The 13,816-nt window shown below is 58.4% G+C and overlaps 1 protein-coding gene across 3 annotated transcripts in view; it reads left to right on the top strand.

The window, feature by feature from the left end:
* The window catches only part of ARHGAP26 (Rho GTPase activating protein 26), a 104,084-nt gene that overhangs the window by 16,023 nt on the left and 74,245 nt on the right, over nucleotides 1–13,816 (top strand). For all 3 annotated transcript variants that reach the window (XM_056502578.1, XM_056502577.1, XM_056502579.1), the window contains exons 2-10: nucleotides 1,703–1,798; nucleotides 3,541–3,602; nucleotides 3,917–3,988; nucleotides 5,213–5,314; nucleotides 8,202–8,312; nucleotides 8,518–8,622; nucleotides 9,459–9,588; nucleotides 9,822–9,922; nucleotides 12,908–13,002. In XM_056502578.1, the coding sequence (XP_056358553.1) occupies nucleotides 1,703–1,798; nucleotides 3,541–3,602; nucleotides 3,917–3,988; nucleotides 5,213–5,314; nucleotides 8,202–8,312; nucleotides 8,518–8,622; nucleotides 9,459–9,588; nucleotides 9,822–9,922; nucleotides 12,908–13,002 (874 nt within the window). The remainder of the gene's footprint in view (nucleotides 1–1,702; nucleotides 1,799–3,540; nucleotides 3,603–3,916; nucleotides 3,989–5,212; nucleotides 5,315–8,201; nucleotides 8,313–8,517; nucleotides 8,623–9,458; nucleotides 9,589–9,821; nucleotides 9,923–12,907; nucleotides 13,003–13,816) is intronic.

Raw genomic sequence — 13,816 nt, 5'->3', positions numbered from 1 at the left:
ACAGTGGCCCAGGGGCCCCACAGGGTGGGCATGGCTGCCCCTCTCTCCCTTTCTGGCTGATCCTGCTGCTAATTTTACCCTTTATCACTGTCACTCCAGGAGTTATCTCCCTCTCCCTGGACTATTTATAAGCACCCTGGGCCACTGCTGTCAGTGCTGCTGGCTCCAAAGGCTTCTTGGCTTTGCTGTGCCTGGTCCAGAGCCCTGAGCTGCTCCTCACTCTCAGGGGGAGGAGAGGGTGGAGCTGGGGAGGGTGACCCTGCCCCAGGTGCCCCCAGGGCTCACCCCTGTGCTGCAGCAGCCTCAGCTCTGGGGTCCTGCCCAGCCTGGGGGGGCACATCAGGCTGGCTCAGGTGGGGATGTGGCACCTGGAATGTGGCCAGGGGCTCGGGGGGCTGGGGGCCAGCAGGGGCTGGGGAGGAGGACAAATCATTAACATCATTAACATCATTAACACCATTAACATCATTAACATCACTAACATCATTAACATCACTAACATAATCTTTGAGGCTGTTGCAGGGCAGGGTGGGTTATTGCAGGAGGGGCTGGCTGGGGGTCCCTGAGCCCTGGGGCTGCTCCAGCAAGCCCTGGGGAGGGAAGGAGGCTGCTCTGCTGCTGACACCAGCACAGGCAAGGAGAGGAGCAGGGAGAGCTGTCCCAGTGCCCTTTGCTCAGCCCTGTGCTGGGCTGGAACAAACCCTCCCACCCTCCCGAGTCCCTCTTCTCAACCCTGGCCAGGAGCACCTGGGGAGTTTCCCCAAAAACATGTCTTGCTTCTGTAGGTGCCAGTGGAGACTCCTGGCACGGGAAGGGTGTGAAAGCCATGCTCATTCCATCCTCCAGGGAGCAAAGTGCAAATCCTGTTTTATGTGAACCTTCTCCTTGGAGAAGCCCCCTCTGTACTTTTCCACTGGGAAAGCTCCTGGGGATTCCCCTGCCTTGGCTGGGTGATTTCCTGCTGCCTTAGGAAGCAGCTGTGTGAAGGCAGCCAGGACTGAGCTGGGCAGGATTAACCCAGGGCTGTCAGCAGCAGGACTGGGAAAACAGCTTTAGTGCTTGCAGGAAGCTGCCAGCTCCCTTATCCCATGGGGAGGGCACAACTTGGACTGTGCCGTGGTTATCTCTTGGCTCTTGGTGTCTGAGAGGAGGAAACAGCCTTTGTGTGCACACACACTTTCCACCGTGCTGGGAAAGGGAAAAGCCCGTGGAATTTTGGGCTTTGGGTGAAGAAATGCACGGGGCAGTGAGCACTGTGTGCTGCTCACTCTGGCAGTGCTGGCAGCCCCACGGTGCCCAGGACTGGCTGTGTGTGCCAGCTCTGAAAAGCCAATCCTGGATCCACTCAGGTCACTGCCAGTAAGAACTTAATAGGATCCAGAGCTGGGGCAGGGCTGCAGCCTGGGGAGCAGTACAGCTCAGTGCTGCTGCCTTCCCCCAGCAGGGCAGGAGCGTGGCAGGGCTGCCATCTCCGGGGGCAGTGCCACTGAGTGTCACCTTTGCTGCTCTGGCTCCGAGCTCTGGTGGCTCTTTTGGTGTTTAGAGGTTTCATCTCCTGCGGGGTGTTTTGGGGTCCCCACAGCGTCCCTGGGGTGGGGCAGCGCTCTGGGGCTGCCCTGGTGCCAGGGTGGGTGTTTCCTGCCTGGGCTGGTGTGTGTGCTGCTGGGCACCTTCCCAGCCCTGCTCTGCCCCTCTCTCCCAGACCTGTCGGCTGCCAAGCGCAAATTCGCCGATTCCCTCAACGAGTTCAAGTTCCGCTGCATCGGCGACGCCGAGACGGACGACGAGATCTGCATCGGTGAGTCCTGCTCTGCTGCAGCCCTGCCGGGCAGGGAACGCTCAGGAGGCACCAGGGCCAGGACCAGCCTGGGCTCAGCAGCAGCACGGCCTGCCCTGCGAGCCAGCGGCTGCTTCTTGGCTTAAATCTGTCCCAGGCTGGAGAGGGAGAAGATTGCCTGGTCTGGATGGTCTGCAGCCATCCCAGCTAGCTGGGTGCTTAGCTCTGCAGAGGAGAATCTGGGGGCTGGCTGCACTGCAAGGGGCTGTGCTCTGCTGCTGGGGCACAGATCCTGTGCTTGAGGCACTCAGCAGTGCTGAGCCTGGCTCTGCTCCCTGAGCTGAGCCTAGCACTGCTCCCTGAGCTGAGCCTAGCACTGCTCCCTGAACTGAGCCTAGCACTGCTCCCTGAGCTGAGCCTGGCACTGCTCCCTGAGCTGAGCCTAGCAGTGCTCCCTGAACTGAGCCTAGCAGTGCTCCCTGAGCTGAGCCTAGCAGTGCTCCCTGAGCTGAGCCTGGCACTGCTCCCTGAGCTGAGCCTAGCACTGCTCCCTGAACTGAGCCTAGCAGTGCTCCCTGAGCTGAGCCTAGCAGTGCTCCCTGAGCTGAGCCTAGCAGTGCTCCCTGAGCTGAGCCTGGCACTGCTCCCTGAGCTGAGCCTGGCACTGCTCCCTGAACTGAGCCTAGCAGTGCTCCCTGAGCTGAGCCTGGCACTGCTCCCTGAGCTGAGCCTAGCACTGCTCCCTGAGCTGAGCCTGCCACTTCTCCCTGAGCTGAGCCTGGCACTGCTCCCTGAGCTGAGCCTAGCACTGCTCCCTGAACTGAGCCTAGCAGTGCTCCCTGAGCTGAGCCTAGCACTGCTCCCTGAACTGAGCCTAGCAGTGCTCCCTGAGCTGAGCCTAGCAGTGCTCCCTGAGCTGAGCCTGGCACTGCTCCCTGAGCTGAGCCTAGCAGTGCTCCCTGAGCTGAGCCTGGCACTGCTCCCTGAGCTGAGCCTAGCACTGCTCCCTGAGCTGAGCCTGCCACTTCTCCCTGAGCTGAGCCTGGCACTGCTCCCTGAGCTGAGCCTAGCACTGCTCCCTGAACTGAGCCTAGCAGTGCTCCCTGAGCTGAGCCTGGCACTGCTCCCTGAACTGAGCCTAGCAGTGCTCCCTGAGCTGAGCCTGGCAGTGCTCCCTGAACTGAGCCTAGCAGTGCTCCCTGAGCTGAGCCTGGCACTGCTCCCTGAGCTGAGCTTAGCAGTTCTCCTTGAGCTGAACCTGGCACTGCTCCCTGAGCTGAGCCTGGCTCTGGCAGGGAGCTTCTCCTGGCACAGGGCAGTGCCTTCACCCTCTTCCCTCTCTCATCCTGCTCCTGCCCCAGCTGAACTTTCAGAGCTTATTGTGCACATCATCTGGAGCCAGGAGAGCAAAGAAGCTTTAGCCCTGATTTAACTTTGCTGGTTTCTTTGTGCCCAGTCTCTCAGCAGAAACAGCTCCTCATCCAGGTCTCCCTGGTGCTGTGCCCATGCTGGGGAGCTGCCCCTCGTGTGCTGGGCATGGCTGCAGCCAGTGCTGGCTGATGCTGGGGAGGGCAGCTGTGAGCTGAGGATGCTGCTCTGCAGGAGGAAGCCGGTCCTGGGGATGCTCTGCTGCCTGTTGCTTCTGTAGGCAGCAGGAGCCTTTCTAGGGAGAGAGCAAAGATAATAAAACCCAAACCCCACCCAGACACGGACAAAACCCCTCAGTGCCTGTGCAGTGTTAAGTGCTGACTGTGTCCTTGCAGCCAAGTCTCTGCAGGAGTTTGCCACGGTGCTGCGGAACCTGGAGGACGAGCGGATGCGCATGGTACGGCCCCGACTGTGCTGGGGCAGGGTGGGCACAGCCAGGACACCAGGGACAGTGGCTGCAGCCCCACTGCTGCTCCACAGCCTGGCTGCAGCTGCAGGGGAGGGCAGGGGAGGGAGAGCGTGGGCTGGGAGGGGAAACGCTTGGAAAGCATCAGGAGTGGCCCTGCTGTGGAGAGCACACAGCACACAGCTGCTGCTGGGGGCTCACAGGTTTGGAGGGGGCAGCCTGTGGGGGCCTGGGGGCTGTGGGGGGCTTTCCATGGCACAGGCTGTGGAGCAGCAGAGCTGAGCTGTGCCTGTGCCTGCCCCCAGATCGAGAACGCCAGCGAGGTGCTGATCACACCGCTGGAGAAATTCCGCAAGGAGCAGATTGGGGCTGCCAAGGTAAGGCAGGCACTGCCACGGGCTGGCACGGGGCTGGCACGGGGCTGGCACACTGCAGGGGGGTTTGGGCATGGCAGGAGCTGTGTGCTGTTGGCCAGGGGCTGGCACACACTGCAGGGTGGGCTCAGGCATGGCAGGAGCACTGTGCTGCTGGCCAGGGACTGGCACACACTGCAGGGTGAGCTGCTGGCCAGGGGCTGGCACACACTGCAGGGTGAGCTGCTGGCCAGGGGCTGGCACACACTGCAGGGTGGGTTTGGGCATGGCAGGAGCACTGTGCTGCTGGCCAGGGGCTGGCACACTGCAGGGTGAGCTGCTCTGGGGTGGGCATGGGGTGATGCAGCTCCTGGGAAGTGCCTCAGTGTTCCAAGTTCAACCACAACCAAATAACGTGCCAAGGGCAAAAAGCTCCATGCCAGCTGAAGTGAACTTTTTTCCTTACTCCAGGGAAGAATTAGGATTTTCTTGGAGGGGCTCAGACTTTCCTGCACTCCCCACCCAGAGCATGGCTGGGGGCTGCAGGGAGCTCTGAGAAGCACTGGTGTGGCTGAGGGTGGCTGTGACACAGCCTGGCCCCCCCTCCTTCTTTCCTGCCTTTGTTCTGAAATGAAAACCACTGTCTGTGGCTCCCCTGTTGTTATAACAACCTGCTGCTGCCTGCAGGCAGCTGATGCCAGCACCCAGGGCTGTGTCTGCATGGCAGCAGTGCCCAGCCTGGCCCGTGCAGCTGGAAACAGAGCAGAGAGGAGAGCCCAGAATGGACCTGGGCAGCTGCTGGCCTGGGTTTGGTGCAGGTGTGTTGGGGTGGCCAGGCTGGCATGAGAGCTGCAAAGGAAAGTGAACTTGGCATCCTTAACACTGGTGCCACAGCCAACCTGTGCCATTGTCCCACATGTCAGAGGAGAAAGAAGGAGTGGGATGTGGAACTGTGACCGTGTTCTGCTTAGAAAGCACTTTCCTGGCTCTGTTGTTTTTGGACCTGGATGTTTTACCAAGCCCTGTGCCTCAGGAGTAGAGGAGGGGTTCCCTCAAGCCTTGGGTTTTGGCAGCATGAGCTGCTTTCCTGATGCTGGCAGATAAAAGCAGCTTCCCCTGCTTCCAGCTGCTGCCCCCAGGTGCTGTTGGCTCCCACCTGGGCTGCCATCCTGCCCAGTGCCACAGGATGCTGTCACAGCCACTCTGGGGCCCTTGTGTTCAGTGTCACACTTGTGTTCTGTCTTGTAGGATGCCAAAAAGAAATATGACAAGGAGACTGAGAAGTACTGTGGTGTCCTAGAAAAGCACTTGAACTTGTCTTCCAAGAAGAAAGAATCCCAGCTTCAGGAGGTGAGAGCAACCTCTGAGTTTCCCTGTCTGGCTGTGACTGTGGAGAGCTTTCTGAGTGCCTCACACAGTTTATAACAATGATTCTCCTGGCTGTAAATTCATTTTTCCCCTCATTCTGGCTGTGGGTGCTGGGTTTTCCCCTTTTCCAGTAATGAAAGGATACAGGGCTGTGTTGGTGAGTAAATCAGAGAGATCCCAGAATGGATAGCAATCAAAAAGGAGAGAGGGTTTGTAATTAAAGAGTGTAACAGAGAGGAACTGGTTCTGCTGCAGGCTTCCCATGTGCCAGCACAGATCATGGATGCCTGGTCTCCTCTGCTGCTGCTCTGCTCAGTGCTCCAGGGAGGAGGGATGGGGCTCAGTGCCCTGAACTCCCTGAGAGCCATCAGTGATTCAGGATGTGCTTAGCTGTGGTGACAAGTGCTGCTGCTGCATGACTGTGCTGAGTTTTCAGTCACTTCTTTCCAGTCTGGAGCTCTTTGTGCTGGCCCAGAGCTGGCTGGTGCTGCAGGATGTGTGTCCTTGCCTCATGGTGCTGGTGTGCTGCTGGTCCCTTACTGGGGGCACTGGTGGGAGTGGGGCTCCTGTGCCCAGCAGAGCTGGGGGCTTGAGAGCAGCAATACCTGTGGCACAGGTGATCAGGGCTGAGGAGGGCACAGAGCCTGGCCAGAGGTGCCTGCAAGCCAGCCTTGGCTTTGTAAATAACTTCCCATGGGGAGGCAGCCACGTGGAGTGGTGGCTTTTAAATGACACTCTGGTTTAGTCTGGTTTAGTTTAGGTCCCAAACTAAACCTTGGTTTGGATTGTGTTTGAGATGCTGATGTGGGGCATGGGAGGGGAGGAATTCTGGCTGTGGGGGGAAGGATCCACTGGTGGCTGTCAGAGCTGTGACCCTGTGCCCTGGGCAGAGCCTGGCCCTGTGGGGCTGCCTGGAGGGGCTGTGGGGGAGGCAGAGTGGGCTGTGTGTGGGATGCAGCACGGGATTCTGGTTGGGATTTTGGGATTCTGATTGGGATGCAGCTCAGGATTCTGGCTGGGATTCTGATTGGGATGCAGCATGGGATTCTGTTTGGGATTCTGTGCAGGATGTGTTCTGATGCTGGATGCTGTTTGGGCTGTGTTTGGGATGTGTTCTGTGCTGGATTGTGGTTGGGATGTGTTCAGGATGTGTTCTGTGCTGGAGGCTGTTTGGGCTGTGTTTGGGATGTATGTGGAATGCAGCACAGGATTCTGTTTGGGATTCTGATTGGGATGTAGCATGGGATTCTGTGCAGGATTCTGTGCAGGATGTGTTCTGATGCTGGATGCTGTTTGGGGTATGTTTGGGCTGTGTTCTGTGCTGTGTTTGGGATGTTTTTGGGGTGCTGTTTGTGCTGTGTTTGTGCTGTGCTCTGTGCTGTGCTCTGTGCTGTGCTCTGTGCTGTGCTCTGTGCTGTGCTCTGTGCTCTGTTTGGGCTGTGCTCTGTGCTGTGTTCTGGGCAGGATGTGTTTGTGCTGTGTTTGGGCTGTGCTCTGTGCTGTGCTCTGTGCTGTGCTCTGTGCTGTGCTTGTGCTGTGTTTGGGCTGTGTTCTGTGCAGGACTCTGTTTGGGCTGTGCCCTGTGCTGTGCCCTGTGCTGTGCCCTGTGCTGTGCCCTGTGCTGTGCTCTGTGCTGTGCTCTGTGCTGTGTTCTGTGCTGTGCTCTGTGCTGGGTGCTGTTTGGGCTGTGTTCTGTGCAGGACTCTGTTTGGGCTGTGCTCTGTGCTATGCTCTGTGCTGGGTGCTGTGCTGTGTTCTGTGCAGGATTCTGTTCTGTGCTGTGCTCTGTGCTGGGTGCTCTGCAGTGCCCTGGAGCAGTGCTGGCTGCTGGTGCCATCTGGTGGCATCTCCCTCAGACCCTGACTGACAGGCAGTGTGCCTGTTACATTCTCTGTGGATTTATTACACAAATTCTACACATCTCAGCTTATGAATTACTCGTATGCAGAATTAAATGTTCCCATTCACAAAAACAAAAGACATATATGCAGCTGTTGAACACAGAAACTTTTCTCTCATGGGCCATTTCTGACCAAGGCATCCTCTGAGTGAGCTGCATCTCCCTCCACCCTTCCCTGAGCTGCACAGCAGCCAGCCAGTGTATTTCCATGTATTTACTGATTAACAGCAGCATTTTAGGAGGTGGAGCAGGAGGAGCCTGCATCCTGCTGGAAGCAGCTCCCAGTCCAGGGGCTGGTTCCTGTTCCCCTGTGCCACTGGGAGCTGTTTGTGGTTTGTGTGGCTCAGACCCCACCAAGGGGTGACCTTGGAGAGAGGATTCAGTGTGGAGCTGTGAAATGTGGATCTGGCATCCCTGGCAAGGGGATGTGCTTTCCAGAAAAGGGAGAGTTGCCTTTTCTTGCCAAGCCCATAATGATTTCCATTTTCTCACCTCTGCTGCATGTTTGCTCCCCAGCTGTTGGGGAGGTGAGAACAGGAGTCACCACCCATTTTCCCAGCTGGAGGAAGAGCCTGCCCATGTGGATCAGGTTTATGTTCACTGCTGTGCCCTCTGTCCGGCTGGGACTGGGGCTGGGGCTGGGTTTGCTCTGTTTGGGGTGTTCCCAGCAGAGCCAGATGTGCTCTGGTCATTCCTGGGTTTGCTGTTTGGGGTGTTCCCAGGTGTGCTCTGGTCATTCCTGGGTTTGCTGTTTGGGGTGTTCCCAGCAGAGCTCTGTCATTCCTGGGTTTGCTGTTTGGGGTGTTCCCAGCAGAGCTCTGTCATTCCTGGGTTTGCTGTTTGGGGTGTTCCCCGCAGAGCTCTGTCATTCCTGGGTTTGCTGTTTGGGGTGTTCCCAGCAGAGCTCTGTCATTCCTGGGTTTGCTGTTTGGGGTCATCCTGAGCTGCTGTTTCCCCCCACCCCTGCAGGCAGACAGCCAGGTGGATCTGGTCCGGCAGCACTTCTACGAGGTGTCCCTGGAATATGTCTTCAAGGTGCAGGAGGTGCAGGAGAGGAAGATGTTTGAGTTTGTGGAACCTGTAAGTGAGCTCAGCCCATCCCAGCCTGCACAAAGCTGGGTGCTGTGTGAGACAGGGGTCACAGGGAGCCCTGGCAGGGCAGGGCAGGGGGTCCAGCCTCACCCACAGCCCCTGTCCCTGCAGGGCCCCCTCCCCTCAGCAGGGCTGGCTCTGGGGGCAGCTCTGCCTCTCCACTGACCATCTCCATCTGCTTTTCCCCAATTAGCTGCTGGCCTTTCTGCAGGGGCTGTTCACATTCTACCACCATGGCTACGAGCTCGCTAAGGACTTCAGTGATTTCAAAACAGAGCTGACAATCAGCATCCAGAATGTGAGTGTGCTGGGTGTCCCTGTTCCCTGGGTGTCCCATACCCTGGCTGTCCCTGTGCCCTGGGTGTCCCTGTGACCTGGGTGTCCCTGTGCCGGGGTGTCCCTGTTCCCTGGGTGTCCCTGTGCCAGGGTGTCCCATACCCTGGGTGTCCCTGTGCCCTGGGTTTCCCTGTGTTTAGGGTGTCCCTGTGCCAGGGTGTCCCTGTGCCCTGGCTGTCCCTGTGCCAGGGTGTCCCTGTGCCAGGGTGTCCCTGTGCCCTGGGTTTCCCTGTGTTTAGGGTGTCCCTGTGCCTGGGTGTCCCTGTGCCCTGGGTTTCCCTGTGTTTAGGGTGTCCCTGTTCCCTGGGTGTCCCATGCCCTGGGTGTCCCTGTGCCCTGGGTGTCCCTGTTCCCTGGGTGTCCCTGTGCCCTGGGTGTCCCATACCCTGGGTGTCCCATACCCTGGGTGTCCCTGTGCCCTGGGTTTCCCTGTGTTTAGGGTGTCCCTGTTCCCTGGGTGTCCCATGCCCTGGGTGTCCCTGTGCCCTGGGTGTCCCTGTGCCCTGGGTGTCTCTGTTCCTAATATCCAATCTAAGTCTCTCCTCTTTTAGTTTAAATCCATTTCCCTTGTCCTAGCACTATCCACCCATGTCAAAAATCACTCTCCTTCTGTTTTAAGCCCCCTTAAAGTTCTGGAAGGCTTTGCCAATTGTTGTAATCATTTTGCTTTAGCTTAACCCAGGCCCAGGAAACAAAGCTGCCCTGTGGCTGCCCTGAGCTCCCCAGTCCCATTTCCCACAGGGCTGTGGGGACCCATCCCCACCCCAGTGCAGAAAACATTCCTGTTCTGGTTTGCAGACAAGAAACCGCTTTGAGGGGACCAGGTCAGAGGTGGAAGCTCTGATGAAGAAGATGAAGGAGAACCCCCATGAGCACAAAAACATCAGCCCTTACACCATGGAGGGCTATCTCTACGTGCAGGAGAAGCGTGAGTGGGGTGGGAGCCTGGGAAGGGCTGGGCAGGACGGGGCACCAAGGCTGATCCAGCAGGTTCAGAACCCCTGGAAACAGGGACTGGCCCAGTGGGGATTCAGCAGCAGCCAGGGGGAATCACTGGCAGTGCCTCAGAGAAGTGTTTTAGGTCCAGGATGTGAAGTGATGGTTAAACACAGCAGGGTGTGATGTGGGGCACTGGGACATGAGCCTGTGCTTGCTCCTCAGGGCACTTTGGGACCTCCTGGGTGAAGCATTACTGCACCTACCAGAGGGAGTCCAAGCGCATCACCATGGTGCCCTTCGACCAGAAATCAGGAGGAAAAGGGGTAAGTGCTGCCAGCAGGGAGGGGAGAGGGAGGGCAGGGAGCAGGGGAGAGGGATGGCAGGGGAGAGGGATGGCAGGGAGCAGGGGAGAGGGATGGCAGGGAGCAGGGGAGAGGGATGGCAGGGAGCAGGGGAGAGGGAGAGGGATGGCAGGGAGCAGGGGAGGGGAGAGGGATGACAGGGAGCAGGGGAGAGGGATGGCAGGGAGCAGAAGGGGAGAGGGATGGCAGGGAGCAGGGGAGAGGGATGGCAGGGAGCAGGGGAGAGGGATGGCAGGGAGCAGGGGAGAGGGAGGGCAGGGAGCAGGGGAGAGGGATGGCAGGGAGCACAAGGGTGAGTCCTGGCAGGGAGCAGAAGGGGTGAGTCCTGGCAGGGAGCAGGGCTGGGCTCTGCCAGGCAGCACCTGGCACTGCAGGCTGTCCCAGGGCTCAAACTGTGCCACCTTTTTGGCAAGGTGACACAAATGCAGTGAAGTGGGTCACATTCATTGCAGGCTGAGTGGGCTGGACCCAGGGAATGAACTTGGCAGCTGGTTTGAGAAAGGAAAGACAGGAACCCCAGAGCCCAGAGGTCTTTGCCAGCCACGTGCACCCACCACACTCCAGCTCCATGGGTGCCTGCTCCCATTCCAGTCCCTCATTCCTGCTCCAAGGCATGGACCAGAGAACCTGCTCATTCTTCTGCTCCTGCTCCAGTGCCTGTGACTTGTCCAAGGCCAGGTTGGATGGAGTTTGAGCAGCCTGGTGCAGTGGAAGTGTCCTTGCCCATGGCAGAGTGGAACAAGATGAGCTCTCAGTGCCCTTTCCACCCAAACCATCCTGAGTCTCTGATGATCTGTGACTTGGCCAGTGAAGTTGTTTTGTTTTGGACAGAGCCACAGCAGAGGCTGGAGCTCCCCTTGGCCCTGGGGGAGCAGTGGGTGTGAGGATGCTGTGTCCAGTGCTCCCAGGGCTGGCTCCAGGGCTGGCTTTGCTGCTCTGTGCTGCAGGAGCAAGAGGCCCCTCCACAGTGCTCCCAGCTGGGGAGAGCCTGGGCAGCTGGACAGGCTCCCACTGGCTTCCTGCTGGCACAGGGCAGGGAAGCTTCTAAAATTAATTTCCTCTTGCCTTGGAGCATCTTCATTATAGCTCAGCATTAGCATATCCCAGCCTGTAATCTTCAGTGGCTGTAGTGTGTTTTGTCTGGTCCCTTCCCATGGCAGGGCTCTCCCAGCAGCTCCAGGGCTGTGCTGGCACTTGGGGCTTGCCCCAGCCTGCCATGGAATGCTGCCAGGCTCTGCCAGGGTGAGCACCACGGACATCTGAGCATGGGGCAGCCCCACATGGGGCTTGGGGCTGCACTGCTGCACTTCTGGGGTCTGGCTGGAGCAGCACAAGTTCAGTTATGTGTTATGATTATGCTTTTGCTTGCTTTTAGTAGTACAGGTTTGTCAATTAGCCAATTTAAAATAAGTGTTTAAGTGACTTCAGTTAATGTATTAAGTTTAAATATCATATGTCTGTCTGACACAACCCCAGAAAAACTCTTTTTCACCTGTTTAGTTATATTGTAGTTATGTTGTTAATGCAGATCTGTGTGTGCTTTGCCATGGTTGCCATCTGTTCCTGAGTGGAGCAGGTGAAGTTTTGCTTTGATAACAGGTGAGAGGTGCTGCAGGAGGAGAGCCACCACTCGTGGGCCATGGGCACTCAGCCCCTGGGCATTGCTGGTGTGGGGCAGAGCATTCCCTGAGTTGTGCACAGGGGCTGGGCAGAGTGGGACAGCCCTGTGCTGGATGGGGCTCCAGGGGCAGGGAGAAGCCTGCAGGGAGCTCTTCTGCCCTCCTGGGTCTGTGCTGGCTCCTCTGTCTGGGACAGGAGAGTTACTGGTGAGTCAGAAACCATGGCAGCACATCAGAGAGCAGCCAGGCAGGAATTAGGAATTCTCCCCCAAAGCAGGGCAGGTTGAGAGTCCCAAGAGAGGAGCAGTGCCTGCAGCATGGGCAGCAGGCAGGAGGGGCTGGGGGCCCCAGTGCAGCAGGAAAAGTGCTGCTCTCATGGAGAGGTCAGGGAGATGGGCAGGACTGTGTGGTGGGATGTGCTGGCTGTCAGGAGCTGGGTGGTGGTGGCACTGGGGAGGATTCATGGGTAAGAACCAGGGAGTCACCCTCCCTGGGGGATTTAATGGACATGGACTTGTGGCACGTGAGGACAGGGATGAGAGGCGGGCTTGGCTGTTCTGGGCAACTTTCAGGCTCTGTGATCTTGGAGGTCTTTTCCAACCTAAGTGATTCTAAATATGTTTCCTGGAAAAATGGTGATGTCAGGGAACAGGGTGGTCAGCCAAGGTGTCATCAGGAACAGCACAGAGAGCCCAGAAAAGTGTCTGCCTCCAGGAACTCCTTCAAAATTGATTTTCTCTGAAGTCATCCGTGGGATTTGACAGTTGCAGGAGTGTCTGTGCTGGCAGGGCTGGGGCAGGGTTCCTCCAGCAGAGGCCAGCAGTGCTCACAGATCCTGCTGCATCCCTGCTCAGCCCTGTGGAAATCCAGCTCAGCTTGGATGCAGAGAGGCATTCCCTGGATGGGAGAGTGGTTTTGTCATTGCTTTGTTATACAATAAACATTTTAAGACATGTTTGCTCCTGTTAAAAGTCCTTGTGTGCACAGTGCTGCCAAAAACACAGCGTGGAGTGCAGACTGCCAGCAGCTCTGGGGAGGGCTGTTCAGCAGTGGAAAATAAAGCTGATTTTGTTGTGGTCCAGCACTGCCTGCCCACAGGAAGAATGGGTTGTGTGGTGCTTAGTGCACAGATTGGACTGTGGGCATCCTGAAGGGAAGGCTCCTCATCAAAGGTTTGGACTGAAAAAGGGTAAAAGGACAAATCCTCCTGTCAGAGATATAAACAGATTTTTAGCAGGGTGATGCTGCCAGATCCCCCAGGTTTGACAGCAGTGGGTGCTGGGGTCAGGCCTGTGGTTTTGGCTCACCTGATTTTGTCTCTGCCCAGGGGGAAGATGAAGCTGTGACCCTGAAATCCTGCACCAGGAGGAAAACAGACTCCATAGAGAAGAGGTTCTGCTTTGATGTGGAGGCTGTGGATCGGTGAGTGCTGGGCTGTGCTGGGCTGAGCTGGGCTGAGCTGGGCTGTGCTGGGCTGTGCTGGGCTGTGCTGGGCTGTGCTGGGGCTGTGCTGGGCTGTGCTGGGCTGTGCTGGGGCTGAGCTGGGCTGTGCTGGGCTGTGCTGGGCTGTGCTGGGCTGAGCTGGGCTGAGCTGGGCTGAGCTGGGCTGAGCTGGGCTGTGCTGGGCTGAGCTGGGGCTGTGCTGGGCTGAGCTGGGCTGAGCTGGGCTGAGCTGGGCTGAGCTGGGGCTGAGCTGGGCTGTGCTGGGCTGAGCTGGGGCTGTGCTGGGCTGAGCTGGGCTGTGCTGGGCTGTGCTGGGGCTGAGCTGGGGCTGAGCTGGGCTGTGCTGGGCTGTGCTGGGGCTGAGCTGGGTTGAGCTGGGCTGAGCTGGGCTGGGCTGGGCTGGGCTGAGCTGGGCTGTGCTGGGCTGTGCTGGGCTGTGCTGGGCTGTGCTGGGCTGTGCTGGGGCTGAGCTGGGCTGAGCTGGGCTGTGCTGGGCTGTGCTGGGCTGTGCTGGGCTGTGCTGGGCTGTGCTGGGGCTGAGCTGGGCTGAGCTGGGGCTGAGCTGGGCTGTGCTGGGCTGTGCTGGGGCTGAGCTGGGCTGAGCTGGGCTGAGCTGGGCTGGGCTGGGCTGAGCTGGGCTGTGCTGGGATGTGCTGGGGCTGTGCTGGGCTGAGCTGGGGCTGAGCTGGGCTGTGCTGGGCTGTGCTGGGCTGGGCTGGGCTGAGCTGGGCTGTGCTGGGCTGTGCTGGGATGTGCTGGGCTGAGCTGGGGCTGTGCTGGGATGTGCTGGGCT

Source organism: Oenanthe melanoleuca, chromosome 13, assembly GCF_029582105.1.
Source record: "Oenanthe melanoleuca isolate GR-GAL-2019-014 chromosome 13, OMel1.0, whole genome shotgun sequence".
Taxonomy (NCBI): domain Eukaryota; kingdom Metazoa; phylum Chordata; class Aves; order Passeriformes; family Muscicapidae; genus Oenanthe; species Oenanthe melanoleuca.
Note: the sequence above shows the minus strand (reverse complement) of the source record. Positions and strands in the feature narration are given on the sequence as shown.